This window comes from Aythya ferina (genome assembly GCF_964211825.1).
Source record: "Aythya ferina genome assembly, chromosome: 19".
Lineage (NCBI taxonomy): Eukaryota > Metazoa > Chordata > Aves > Anseriformes > Anatidae > Aythya > Aythya ferina.
Window position 1 is genome coordinate 7,144,604 of NC_140309.1, and position 14,451 is coordinate 7,159,054.

The window sequence follows — 14,451 nt, forward strand, 5'->3', positions numbered from 1 at the left end:
CTGGTTTAGTGTTTAATGAAATTTGCCCCGCCTTCCCTATAGAAACTATTACTTCTGTGCCTTTCAATCAAGTAGCAGTCATTCCACACAGAAATCACTGCAGAACAGTAATGGGAAGTAATGGTACAAATACTTGTTCAACCAAATATTTTCCCCATAACAGTGACACAAGACTGGTGCATTTTCATTCCTAAAGTAATGCTATTCCTGATCTTTGTTCTGATTTCATTTCACTAAGGACAGGCAAGAAGATGGTAAATGATTTGTAAGAGTCAGCCAGCAATGCCTGCCCGTTTTCAAGCACTCTGCCCCCAGCTAGATTAGCTTGGCTTGCAGAAAGGAAAGTGCTTGGTCTGGGATGGTGCAGCCCCTGTGCTCCACCATAAACCAGAGCTAAAGGTGGTTTTGTGGTGGATATGGAAGAGCTGTGGGTTGGCCTGCTGGGCATGTTCTGCCTAAGACGAAGCATGTTGCAGTGCCAGGTGCTGAGGAGGTTTTTCCCTGCCAGGGGACAGGCTGGCACACATAATCCTAGGAGGAGGGCAGTGACGGCTGGTGATGTGGCACGTGTTGCAGATGCTGTACCAAGTGTCTTGCTTTGTGAACACCCCCAAGTCTCCCTCTGTAACCTAGTACGGCACCACTGGATGGAGCCTTGTGCTGTGTGTGCTTGCTCCAAGCATTTGCAGGTCTCCTGATGTAGACAGACCCTCCTGCTGCCCTCTAAGTACCAGCCCCCTAGAGCTCCCCACCTTAGAAGAGTTCCCCTGCCAGGGAAGAGCTCCCCAATTCTTTCACAGCAGTGACCCCAAGCCTCAGAAGTGCTGAGGAAGCCCAGCTCAATCTTGCCCCCTTAGAAGCAAAACGCGAGACAGGAGTTTGAGTGAACTACAATACACCACAGTGTTTATTAACTCTGCATTAGTGTGATAAGCACAATGCTGCATCCACGGGAAATCTCCCCACACTCTTAAGCTTGTTCCTTCTGCTTCTTCATCAGCTCCCTCAGCTGCTCGATCTGGGTAGTCACGCTGCTCTTGGCGGTACCGCCCAGGGCAGTGTACTGCTCCACGCTGTTGACAAAGTTGAAGACCTGGGAGACATCGCTGCTGAACTGGGGGCTGGAGAAGCAAAGAAAGAGGTGTCAGTGCAGGGTGATGGGTGCTGGTTGCTGGCTTTCCATGCTCAGTGCCTGCAGATAAGGGAGTGGAGGCTGAGCCTTATTGCAAGGGAAAAGCCTCTGGCTGCTCTGCCTCTGCTCTTGTAGTGCCACAGGAGCAGCTCATGGTAGAGAGATCTAAACTGATTCTTTTCAGAAGAAAGCCTGTACAAGCCAGGCTGATATCTGCCATATCTCCCCTCAAAAGGCAAAGTGATAGTGATACAAACCTGATGCTCTTCAGGTCCTCCAGGGTGAGATTATTGATGGCAATGCCTTTGGTCTCGGCAAGGTGGACGGCCTTCCCCGAAGCAGTGTGGGCTTGTCTGAATGGCATCTGCAATGAAAACAAAAACAAGAGTCAAGTGACCAGGCACCTGGGTTGCAGATTCAGGCAAGAAAGAATGTGTTCTCATTTGTGCTGACTTGTTTTTAATTAGGGAAATGAAATCTGAATCCGTGTTTTCTGGGGTGTGAAGAGGGGAGGCATTAGGACGTAAAATTCCACCTGTAAATTACTATCAAGTCCACCCGGCAGCAGTTCCACTACTTGGGATACATGTAAAGAAAGGGTTTCCAGCTTTCGTGTTTGTTGACCCACACTGATCATCACCTGGGGACAGAACAGAAGGCCTCATCTCAGGCCCTCACTGAGCAGTATTCTGCATCTAAAGAAGTCACAGCTCCAGGCTTCCCTACTGCACTTACTCCTTTGCGAACCAGGTAGAGAGCCAGGTCAGTAGCCAGCATCTCAGGGGTCAGAGCCTTCTCCATGTTCTCCTTGCTGATCTGTAGAGAGAAGCATCAGAGGGAGACATGATCATCTGCTCCTCCTTGGGGAGGTGTAAGTGGTCACACTGAGGGTGCTTCATTGCCAAAGGACCAGGATCTCCAACAACATTTTCTGCAAGCTAACTCCCAGATCTAAGTGTACCTGAGCTGCTGCTGTGGTGGGGGCATAAAGAGCAGTATGAGTGAGCAAGAGGCTTCATCTTAGCATCAGTGTATTGCTCCTGTGGCTGTGCTATGCACAGAACGTGCCCTCTCCAACCACGTGCAATAGTGAGAGGCTGAAACCTTACCTGGAGGGTAGAGATCACCCCAGTGGCAACCTGAAGCACAGCAGTCAGGGTGTCCACAACATCAATGACAGCCTCCTTGTCCTCCTGCGTGAGAACACGGATACACATCACTGTTAGATGGAGCCCAACCACATGGGCAGCCCAACCAGCAGAGGAGGCAGCAAGTCATCTCGGGGGCTCCCGCTGGGGTGGGCTGTGAGCTGCAGCATGCGGTGCCTCAGCCCTGTTTTTTATCATCCTGCACACAAGCAGGGAAATGCAGGAAAATGAAGTGCAAGAGCCTGCACCCAAGCCAAAGACAGCTGTGCCAGTTCAGAGAAACAGACTGAAGCCTAACAGCAGTTTTACCTGCAGGTCCTTGTTGTAGGTGCTTGGAAGTCCTTTGAGAACCATGAGAATTGAAGCCAGCTGCAGAGAGAAACAGGCAAGGCAGTTAGCTTGCAGAAGAGGAGCACTGCCCCAGCAGAAGGTCAGAGCCCACATTGGGCACAAATGTTTTTTCACACAGAGGCCGAAGGAAGATGCTTCAGCCCCAAAGTGAGCAGCTCCCCTATCCCTCTTCTTTCTTTAGCACACTCACCCGTCCAAACACACGTCCAGCCTTGCTGCGGATCAGTTCCAGGCTATCAGGGTTCTTCTTCTGAGGCATCAGGCTGCTGCCAGTGCTGAAAGAAAGATGTTTGCAGTGTAATAGTTGTCTGGAGCCCAGTGCTGCCTCTCAGAGAGGAGAGAAATCAGAGGCTACTTGGCAGGTCCTCCAGAGGTGGCATCAACAGGCAAGAGTGTTTCTGTGGCCTTTGGAAGGCAGGGCTGTGGCTGTGCCATCCTGAGAGACAGGAAGTCTGTTAGGATGTTACCAGAGTCAGAAATCAGTGTTCCCTAATGAGGAATGTTCTCTCTTATCCTGTCTTTCTGCCAGGCTTTTTGTGCTCTGGGGAGTTGATTTGTGTGTCAGCCTTGTGCAGTAGGGAGCTCCCCAGCTCTGACTCAGTCTCTCAGGTGGGGAGAAGGGAGGAGGAGAGGCTGAGGGAAGGGCTGGCTGCCCAGGGACCAGCACCTACCTGAAGGCATCAGAAAGGGTCAGGAAGCCAAACTCGCTGGTGCTGTAGATGATGAGATCTTCAGCCATCTTGCTAAGGTGGATCATTAGCAGGGTGGCAACAGAGAGGAATTCCACTGCAGAAGAGGCAGGAGGTCAGGAGGTGAACAGGGCATTGGTTTGCTCGACAACCCTGACTGGAGCTTAGGCCCGTGCAAAGAGTTTCTGTACAGTTATTTCCCAGTGAAGGATTTGAGTTCCTTTGTTAATGGAGTTAACTGGGAAGGCCTCTAAAGCCCGCTTCTAACATGGTGGAGGGAAGAAGCGATGGAGTTGTGCTTACCCACAAAGTCTCTCTCACTAATGGCATCCATGCTGTTCAGGCTGATGGAAGCAAACTCCAGCTCTGTAAGGAAAGCAGTGAACAGAGCAGTCAGGGTTGGCACGGCTGGAGCTTGAGTGCAGCAGGCTGCCCCAGCCTGTAAGTGACTGTGAGCCCTTGAGTAGCCCCAGGAACATAACCATGCTGAACTTTTATGCTGCACAGGGCCTTCACTGTTAGGCCTAGGTGACTGTTACACAGCAGTGCTGGTTGTTCCTGCTCCCACCTCACAGACATGGTCTGGATCTTTGCAGTAAAAAAGCCCGTATGAATTATTTGCTCTTGGTCCAATGTTATAGCACATGACAGAGCTTTGAGGCACCACTTGTCATTGCTTCCCCTCCTCCCAGACACTTCAAGTAGGGCTGTGCCACCCCACTCTAGGCAGACATTACCGCTACGCAGCATCTCTCTGTCAATGTCCAGGGGGTTGCCAGCCAGAGCACCGCTGCCAGGGAGAGAGAAACAGGAGTCACTTATAACATCCTGTCAACTCCAACCAAAAATGCACAGGGAACAGAACTCTCAGGATGTCAGAGAGCCAAGTGATGCCCAGGGATTCCAGAAAGTTGGCTGTTACCTTCCCAGGGGCAGGACGTTGATCCTCTTCTTCACCTCTCCCAGGCGCTCAGAGTCACGGGTCAGGGCAACAGCATGGCTGTGAAGGGACATGAGAGAGAGAAGGCATCTGAAGTCAGAAACTGTCCCATGAGCCGAGAAGGAATTATGGCTAGATGGTGGGGGCATGTTGAGAGTTGGCCTCCAGAGCCAAGTTGGTCTGAACATGGGGACGTCTTGTGGTAGGTTTCAGGGTTAGGTGAGGCAGGACTAGCTCTGTGCTGCCAGAGGATGGTGGGATGCTGGGCTGCAGCTGAGCTGAGCTGAGCAGGCTCCCTAGAGCTGAGTGTGGAAGGTGGTTACCTGAGCAAGAACTGGCTCCATCTGATGGGCTGGGCCTTCTGCAGGTGGGTGTAGCCAGGCAAGATAACATCAATTTCTCTGCATTTGAAAGGAGAGAAAGAGGTGAGCAGCCCCTGTCAGAGTAAGGGCAGCACACATCAGGCAATATCCCCAGCATCCATTAGGCAAAGAAGAATGTCTCTGAAGTGAACTGTGGAGAAAGAGGGGCTTTTGTCTTTCCCTACATTATCCCAGACTGCCTGGCTGTAACTTCCCCTGCAGAAGACCTTGGTACTGCACCCAGTTGGTCTTGTAGTCAAAGAATAAGCCTAGAAATCTCCTGTCCCAGCAAGGCCAAGGCCTCTGACTGGGGAAAGGACTTACATGGCAGCACGTTCCACCAGGGTCTTAATGAGCTGCAGCAGGTGAGTGGAGATGACAGAGAGGGAATTCTTCATGAACAGCTTCAAGTCAGTCACAACCTGGACAAGATTGGCCATGGTCAGATGAAGGGGAATGTGACTTATATCATGAGCTTATTTTCTCACTGTAAAATAACTCCCTCCTTGTTCTATGTGATGGGAAGACACAACTGCCTCTCATAAAATGTGTCCTTGGTCATTCTGACATGATAATGTCACTATATCTTCCTCTCAAGGAAGAGAGCTAATGGCTGCTCTGGTCAGGATTCTCATGAAGTGTGGAGCGGGAGGAGTAAAAGGGCAAAAACAAGTAGTTCTGTACATACCTGTTCGTTCCTGCTTCTTCCAGTGTGCAGCTTTCCAGCAATATCACCAATCAGCTCCTGAGGACAACAGGAAAACTTCCATCAGTGTCTCTGTTTTCTAAGCAGACTACCCCCAAGTGCAGACTTCCTCCCAGCCTTGAAAGGACTCAGCTCTAGGATTCTGTAAGTAGCTATGGGATCTCTTCTGGGGAAGGGCAATTTGTATGTTTAAGCTTGTACAGAGTCTCTTCCACAGAAGTAGTCTTGGACATGCCTAACCATGCACTTAGATTCAGTACGAGAGACAGTGAGGAATAAAATAGTGGGTCAGAGACACGTGTACTTATTGTCAGGCAGGTCTAGCTAGAGAGGGACAGAAAGAAGAAGTTAGAGGACCAAACCTTCAGTCTGCGTTCATTGGCAGTTTGGGTATCCTCATCGCTTTGGGTCACTACAAGGACTCCCTTAGACAATTCCTCAGAGATCTACAAACAGCAGAAACACAAGTCAGCCCCTGCTCTTCTGTGCTTTCGGAGGCTGTAGGTGTCCCCAGCAAATACCAACTTTTGCCGTCCTAATGGAAGTCTGAAAAGCTCCAACACTGTCATTTTTTTACGCCAAAGCTGGCTGCTTACTCTGTCCCCATATTCTGTATTGCACTTGGTGGGATTCATGTTTTACAACCTTGCTGATTCTGCAATGTTCTGTCCATAGGAGGACTTAAGCGATGCAATGAGAAAGCAAGCTGAAATGTCAGTCGTTGCTGTAGCATTGTCCACAAAGATTTTCCTATACAAACATTGTATAGACTCCCCATTGTCCATGGCGGGTGAGCAACAACAATGGATATTTCAAAAAAAAAGCGCTTAGCTGCTGACTCCTCTTCACCCCTATACAATGCTATGCATTGCCTTCTACTAACTCAGGCAGCCAGACACAAAAGGATCCCAAGCGCCAGCAGAAAAAGAATATTCCTAATTCACACTGAAACAATTCCTCGGGAATGCTCAGTTTGAAGAGGATGGGGCCCAGGTCACGCTGAGCACATCTCACTGAGGCACCAGCCTTCCGTAATGAGCACCCACAGTGGGCTCATCGGGGCTGCAGGCTCTCCTTCCTGAGTTTTCAGCTGGTTCACCTCCTACTGCCTGGCTTTAGTGCCTTTAGCTAGATGCAATCTGAGCGTCCATCCCCTGCCCAGAGTGTCCCTCAGAGTACCAAGAGGACAATACACATGGGCCTCTCTGGTTCTTCCTGATTTAGGGCAGCATTCCCTCTTGGGAAGGCACTTCTGCACATGCCTGGTGCTAAGGAATAGCGGTTGAGGGTACAGAAAGATGGTTTTAGAGCAGCAGCTGAGGGAGGTGCTGTCTGATAAGGAGCTATTTGTTGTAGTACTGTTGTGGGGATTGTATGTAGGCCTGAGCACAAGTGACAGTTTATGAAGGAAATAAATACCTTTTCCAGGCCACTCAGGATCTTCTCCAGCTCAGTCTTAGTTAGGATCCCAGCCTTCTCCAGGGCTTTGGCATAAGCAATGCTTGCCTGGATATCAACCTCAGACAGCCTCTGTTCAGTGGATATGGAAGTGCTGAGCATCTGCATGATGGGATCCGTGCTTCCGACAAACCTTCCTCCCATAAGTTTATCCCCCTGAGGGTAATGAAGTTAAAAGGCATGTTCAAATGGCTTACTGATACATTCTCCTAAGAATCATTTAATGCTCAGCCCACTCCTTATCTAAGTAAAACTGAGGGCTTCCCCAGCATCTTAATTTTTTTCAGTGCAGTAGCACTAACCAGAAAGGTCCCTGGACTTTAGAAGCTTTAGAAATTAATTGAAGAGGTGGAGTGCAAGTCTTTGTTACTAATATTTAGCCCTTGAGCTGTCAGGTCAGGAGTCCCCCAAGATACTCTACCCTATGTCTCTGTGGGACTCTGGAAGGAATGTGTACTGTCCTTGAAAACAAATATCAGGGCATATGGCACAAGAGCAGCACAGATCTGTCCTGTAAGGCAGCTGAAGTTCACTAACCCTCTCATAGTCTATTAAAGAGAAAAGTAAGGGAGTCAGGGTTTAGTGAATGCTAGCATCTACTGTTACTTGGAATTTAAAAAAAGAAAAAAAAAGGAAACCTTTCTTTTGGGGAGACTATAAGTAAATATTGGGTTGACAAAGAGCTGTGGGCCAGAAGTAGCCACATCCCTTTTGGCTTAAACTTAGTATCAGATCGGCTAAGGGTGCAGACTGTTCAGTCTTACAAATTTTAAGAAGGGAGAAAAAAAAAAGCAGCAGTCCCAAAGCCCCCAAAGCACCCCCAGGAGCTCAGCAAGCCTCAGCACTGGGTGGCAGGACCCCACTACCATGGACAGCGGCGGAGGGACTCGGGGAACCCCTGCCCCAGGTCCCTGCCAAGCTGGTGGACCCCAGAGGAGAGCAGGGGAGAGAGCCTCAGGGGTGAGCCTGGAGTCATTGGGAGGTTGTTATTTTTTTTTCATTATTTCTTTAAAACAGGTTTGTCAGCATGAGAAATCGGAATTGCAAAAGCAAAGTTTTGCAGCCCTTCGCTGGGAATCCAGTCCCCTGGGGTGAACGGCACCGGGGTTGGGGTGCTAATAACGGCCAGTGCTGGGAGCACAGAGCTTGGACAGGAAGAGGCATCAAGATATATCCTCCCTACTGTGGGTTTTCACCAGAATCAGAGGTGAGTCTTCAGAAATACTGCAGCAAACACGCTTGCTGTCCCGTTTTACGCTTAAAACCCGGCAAAATAAAGCGGGCAGAGAGGAGCACCCAAAAACACCCTGATGGACATAGTAGGGCACACTGCCGGGGTTACCAGTCAGTGGAGCTTGCATTTTCTAGAGCATCCCTAGAGCACCCCGAGAGCACCCCGCAGTTAAAGCAAAGCTCACCCTCACCTCGGATGCCATCTCAGACGACGTTTTGCTCGGGTGTGCGGCGATCCCGGCACCTGGTGCAACCTGTGGAACAGCGAGGCGAGGCTCAGTTCTGCTCTGTCCCAGCCCAGCAGTGGGACAGGACCCCAGGACCCCTGCTGCCCACCCGGCCCTGCTCACCGTGTCTGCAGTGGAGCCCTGGCCGGTAGCTCCGTGTGCTCCCAGTCCCTGCTGCCCCGCTTTTACGTGCCTCGGAGCCGGGCTGGCGGCTTGTCCCGCCCTGTTGGGGCGGGGTGGCCCCATGGCCAGCCCCACCACGGCCCCCCCGCAGCCCCTCACCCTTCCCACCCCTCTCCTGTCCCCAAACCCTGCCGATCCAGCACATGATGAGCAAGTCAGGAGAGAGGCATCCTCTCAGGCTGCGAGGAGGAGCGTTGGGAGAGATGCCCTCGTTCATGTTGCTTGTCTGTAAAGTTTCTGGTGGAACTTTAGGCAGCAGGCCTGTGGTGTGTGAGTGTTCTCTGTGTGTTTTCACTGACAGGTCAGCTCCACTCCTAGGAATATCCTTGTATTGAAGGAGTCATTTCACTCTGTCCTCCTCTACATCAGAATGAATGTACTTGGTATGATGGGTGGATCATCAGTGCTCCATCCATGTTGCCACCCCAGCAAACAAGCAAGAATAAAGTAGAATCATTTAGGTTGGAAAAGACCTCTAAGATCATCAAGTCCAACCATTAACCCAGCAAATAGATGGGAGCTGGCTGCCCTTTCCAGTTTCCATGCAGAGGAGCCTTTTTACCCCACTTAAAAGGTCACTGAAGCTTTGGGGATTTCTGCTCTCACTAATTGCATGGGGTCATTGCATGGGGTCAGTCTTGGGAAGAAGCTCATGTGAGACTGGGGCTGCAGAGTGTGAGGTTGTGCAGGCTGAAGTGCCAGTCTGGGTCTGTAGCCCTGACAAATAGCCCAAAATCCCTCAAACTCTAAATATCATGAATGTAAATAACTGGTTTAAAATACAGGTGAGATTTGGGAACAGCGGCTCACAAAGCTGCTCCTCAGCATCAGTTTCTCATTAAGTCAGAGCAGTTTTCAGCAGCCACGCCACAGAATGAGCACTTGCTGTTTTGCCGTACAGCGTGTGCTACCACAGTGAAGCATGCTTCCATCTGCGTGATCCAGGCCTTTGTCAGAGCTCATGAAATATATTCTGTTTTTCTTGTCCCCATTTTTTCCTTGCCTTTAACTGACCCGCTTGTCCTTTTTCTGCCATTCTTAGTTCTGCAACTTGTCACCTTCTCCCATTCACACTAGGACATCCACACTAGGAAACTGCTTAACTGTTTTGTCATCACATTCTTCATTGCTTTGAAATCCCTTATTTTTAACACTTTTCTCGTCTTCATCAGCCTTTAGGAGTGTCCTTGTCCTTACTTGGACAGAAGACTGCCGATGTTTTGGGAAAATAGTGAGCACTGAATTTACAACCCAAGTGAATCCCATACAGAGAGCATCTCTGTCTCATGGAGTTTGAGGTATGGACTCCAGGTTAAGACACAGCCTGTGTAAGGACTATGTTTTTCTTCCTGAAGATATCAAACAGGACTTTTCCAAAGAGAAAAAGGGAAAAAGGAGTGATCCCAAGTGCCCTGGAGAAAGATCAGTAATGCAGTGACTTCATGTGAAGTATTTGTGGTGATGTGTTGTGGGTTTTGGCCTTGGACCCATTGAAATAAATTATTCTGATGGATGCTGTGGGACAATAATCTGCAACCCGTGTGTGGCTGGGTTTTAATCACTGGGAACAACCTGGTTGAATTTCTGCTATTTTCATCATCTGTGTCTTGACCATGAATCTAGTTCTGCAACCAAGAAACCTTCTGTATTTGTTATCAGGTGATCCTATTTGGTCCTATTTTTTGGTCTGTCTGATACTGGACGTGGCAAGGACATGTACTTTCACATGGGATCTGTCAGCAGTTTCACTGTGCGTTTAGCAAACTTCACAGGAATCGGTTTGTTTGTAGTACGCTGCTTACCTCCTGTCCTAGTTTGTATCTAGGAGGTTACTAATTCTCTCTTTTCCTGTTTTTAGATGAAATGCTCAATAACGTTCTATTTTGAAGCAACATGGAATACAGGGTAATATTTTTATAATAAAAATGGAAGTGAAACTCTAAATACAGTCAGAATTCCTTAATGTAAAACTGGACCCTGAAGAAATAAAAGATGCTTTGGGCTGAGGCAGTTGAATTTTTTGAGGGGAAAAGAGTGAACTAGCATTGCAGAATAGGCCTTCTAACAAATAGGGAAATGTGTTCTCATTACTATCTTCTCTATTTGTGCTGGTTTTGGTGCCTCTCTACATCTCGTCTTCTTCTTCCAGTCTTTTAATTTGCGTAGTGAAATAGAAGGATTAAACCCCCAAATCCCCATCCTATAGCTAAATACCTAGGAAGTTCTGATGGAAAGGTTGTCCCCTTACTGTCCATTTATTTCCACATTGTCCACTTATTTTCAATTTTAGCACAGAGAATGGCACATCATTCATCATTCACACATCAGTATTTCCGGCTACACCTTTATCCAAGCTGACATACGATAAGGTAGTAGTAGAGAATAAAGTGCCCATTTTGCAGCATGAAGAAATTTAATTAAATATATTTTAATGTCCTCTAAGATTTGAATTTTATTTGTACTTGGTTTTGTAATCACAGTCATATCCTTACTATTTCTTTTAGAGTGTATGTTGTTTTTTTTTTCCCCTCCTCATTGGAAGAGTGCAATACTGGTGGAGTGCAGCTCTGAAAGAATGCTTTAGTGTTTCTAGAAATGCTCTGTTCATAACAGGACCTAATTTCATAACTGAGCCTGGGGTGACATAAACTGCTACAACGCACCTTCTTTAACTGCATTCTTTTTTTACTGTCGTTTTGGTTCGGAAAAAGAAAAAAGCTCTGTGGACTGAAAGTGCTAGGCAAACGCACTGTCAGCTAGACTGGTATGAAGCAGTGCTGACATTTTTTGTTAAAAAAAAAAAAAAAGACGACAAAAAAACGAACCTTGTTTAATGAATTTTGAATGTAAAAGAAAAAAAGACACTATAGGGTGATCAGCGAACTGCTGAATACAGTAAACATCTTTCATGACAAAGAATACAAATACCCTGCAGATCTGCTTTCAATAGCCATCACTAGGCCCCCTGCTTTCAATAGTTAATACCGAGGCCCCTCTCTCCAAGCCTTACTGGTAGCAATCACAAGCCAATGCTTAAAATGTTGACATGCTAAGCACATTTAGAAAGACCTATGTCTGCATTCCCTATGGATGGTGTAGCATAACTGTCTAACATCGAACGTGCGGCATTAAAAACAAAGTTAACTGAGCTAATCACCCCGTCTCTCCTGGAAAATTGTGTGTAAGGGCAATGAATTCTCTCTGAGAGATTCCCCTTCTCCCTTGCATGATGTCAGTGGGTCTGTAGCTGGTTTATGTAATTAAATCCCAACAGGCTGCATGTTTCTGTTAGAAAATATGTAGGAAGAATATCTCTACTGGAAAGAAAAAAAAAATTTAGAGCCACTGAGAGAGGCATTTGTGTTGTGCTCCTTCTTCCTAGCTGCTGGGACTGGGCATTGTCATCATGGACTGTAAACAAAGATCTGGATTGAAACTTTTGGAAAAACTGTGAGAATAACGATGATACACTGGTATTGGGGGAGAGACATAACAAGGAGATGTGAAGGAGAAATAAAATTAATATGCTGGAGATTTTGAACCCATATCTAAAGAGAATGGTGAGTTGTAGGCAAGGATTAGTAGATTCCTGGAATAAAACTCTGAAACTTGATAGAGTCTGGAAATTCTATATTCTCACATGAAAGCTGACTTCCTTTCCATTCTTTTTCTCTTTTTAGCCTAGCTGGGAGCTGGTGTGCAGGCAGTTTCATGAACAGGGTTTGAAATATGGCAGAGAAGTTTACAGAGCGTTTGCTGTGCAGGTTTTGGCCAGCTTGCAAGGTCAGTTAATCCTGACATGAAAAAGGCCAGCATCCCTTACATCCCATCCACTGAGTCAGACTGACAGCTTTCAGTCTGTGGCTTAAAGACCTTTCTCCTGGCTCTTTTGCCTAAAAACTCCATGAAAAGTGATTCCAGAATATTAATTAATTTCTGTCTGTACAACAATCTGTATGTGAAGGGGTTCACACATCTAATAAAACTTTTTTAGAGGTCTGCAGGTGAAAAGGCATGAAAAAAAAAACTTTACAGAAGGCTTTTAAACTTTGTCCAGCACTTAGGTATCTGATCCTGATGGTTTCTGGATGTCTGAGAGCTGTTTGTTGCCCACTGTCTGTCTGGGCACCTCAGACTGCTCCTGAAGTGTTGCAGTTTGCTCTTATCATTCAGAGCAGGATGAGGATTTTCAACACCCCAAAGTCCCCGATTGAGAGTAGGCTTTCTTCTGGCTTGATTCCAGGGTGAAAACTGGCTGGTAGATTTTGTGGTAGTATCATACCAGGGAGGTTGTGGGCACAAGATGTCCAACCCATCCCGTTCCCTAGATTGCTCTTACAGCCCTGCTGCAAGCAAGCAGGTGTATGGGACTCCTTGGCAAGTTAGTGCTGCTTTGCTTGTGTTTGGGTATGAACTTTAGCCTGAGAGATAATGGCAAAGTAAATTAATCAGCCTTTCTCTGGCTCTCAGTCCCTGGTCCAGATAGAGTTTTTCTTGCAGTAGCCAATGGGATTTTCAGTTATTTGTGCCCAATGAAGTGTCTCTACTTTCCTCAGGAATGAAAAGAACTCTTTCAAAATTTAATAGCACGTAAATTAAATGGGAAAGGATCCCAGTGATGTTAGGAAGACACATGATGCTGATGAGCCTGATAAGATGCATGTGCAGGTGCTTTAACAGACAGCAGCAGTACTGTACAGCTCCTGCAGCTTTCCAGGACTGTTTTTGCACATGGCTAGAGCTTTGATGTGCAGGGGCCCCAGCGCTGCTGTTCTCCTCTTGTCATCACTCTTAACGCTGGCTGACTGTCAGATCCTCAGCAGGTTATCAGAACGTGTTTTGCCCCAATGACATTTTTTGCACCAAGCTTTCTGTTGACAGTTTTTACTGTTCTGCAAGTGAAATCTGCTTTTCCTTTCAAAATACAAAGGATCTATATTATCTATAGGGATTCTATATATCTATAATCTATATATCTGTTTTCTGTGGTATATTCTCATCCACCATATTATCCAGAGGGACTGACAGGCACATCTATTTTAAACTTTCTGGATGCTGGAGAGGTCTTTTAGTGCTTCTTGAACGCTCTGAAGAGCCCTCTTTTCTCTACCCAGGGTGGACACAGATATATGAACAATTTGGGGAGCAGCTCGGTGCACACAGTGATAGATACAACTGAGGGGGCGGCGAACCAACCCTTATCACTTGCATTGGTGGTTCAGTGGTAGAATTCTCGCCTGCCACGCGGGAGGCCCGGGTTCGATTCCCGGCCAATGCAGTTCCACTTTTTACTTTTTTTTTGCTGTGAGAGTTCAATTTTTTTAATTAATTTATATATCTTGTTTCCCCTTCCTTCGGCTTTTCCGCTTCCTTCCCTCAGCCTAACGCCCGCACACCGTCTCCGGGCAGGCGCGGGGCCGGCTGTGGAAGGGGCCGGCCCCCGGTGAGGCGGCGGCTGCGCAGGCTGAGGGCCGGCGCCAAGATGGAGGTGTAAGGAACAAGGAATGGGGGGGGGGGGGGCGCGCGGGCTGCTGCTGGCCCCTCAGCATCCCCTCAGCTTCTGTGGGGGCTCCTGGGCCGGGATGTGTGTGTGGGGCGGTATATCTGCGTTGTGTGTGCTTGGGGACGTGTATCTGTATGGGATCGCGTGTGTCTGTGTGGGGGTGGGTGTCTGTGAGGCGGCGTGTAGGGTGTGTATGTGTGTGCATAGGGCCTCCTGCACCCCTATGATCAGCAGTTTGCTTAGCCTTTCTGCTGAGAAACTGAGTTTATTTTTTGTTTGTTTGCTTTGCAAGTATCGCTGAAACGTCTGTTTAGGAAAACGACATCGTGGCTTAACTTTAATCCTGCTCTGAGTCCACATGTCCCCTGCCCTTCCTGTTTGGCTGGCCATGTGTGCACACAGCGCTTTCCTTCGCTCTCTTATTTCCAGTCAAGGAGAAGGGAAATACGAGTCCTATTCTGCAGGTTGTGGGGGAGGATTGTTCTTGGAAATATCAGCTAATTGTAGGAGCAGCACGTG

At 47.8% G+C, this 14,451-nt stretch overlaps 2 protein-coding genes across 2 annotated transcripts in view; one reads left to right on the forward strand and one right to left on the reverse strand.

Moving 5' to 3' along the window:
- Positions 1-878: 878 nt before the first annotated feature.
- LOC311421351 (delta-1 crystallin) lies at positions 879-8,429 on the reverse strand. The gene is made up of 17 exons (XM_084493134.1): positions 8,370-8,429; positions 8,211-8,273; positions 6,748-6,942; positions 5,691-5,774; positions 5,311-5,367; positions 4,947-5,044; positions 4,584-4,661; positions 4,243-4,320; positions 4,058-4,110; positions 3,624-3,686; positions 3,303-3,417; positions 2,822-2,906; positions 2,590-2,649; positions 2,242-2,325; positions 1,868-1,948; positions 1,390-1,496; positions 879-1,121 (listed from the first exon to the last, which is right to left on the reverse strand). The coding sequence occupies exons 2-17, from the start codon at positions 8,220-8,222 to the stop codon at positions 971-973; spliced, it is 1,401 nt and encodes a 466-aa protein (XP_084349260.1). The 5' UTR covers positions 8,223-8,273; positions 8,370-8,429; the 3' UTR covers positions 879-970.
- Positions 8,430-13,790: 5,361 nt separating this feature from the next.
- CRCP (CGRP receptor component) overlaps positions 13,791-14,451 on the forward strand; it is a 30,620-nt gene continuing 29,959 nt past the window's right edge. Inside the window, exon 1 of the mRNA XM_084493128.1 lies at positions 13,791-13,919. Coding sequence (XP_084349254.1) covers positions 13,912-13,919 — 8 coding nt within the window. The 5' untranslated portion in view covers positions 13,791-13,911. The remainder of the gene's footprint in view (positions 13,920-14,451) is intronic.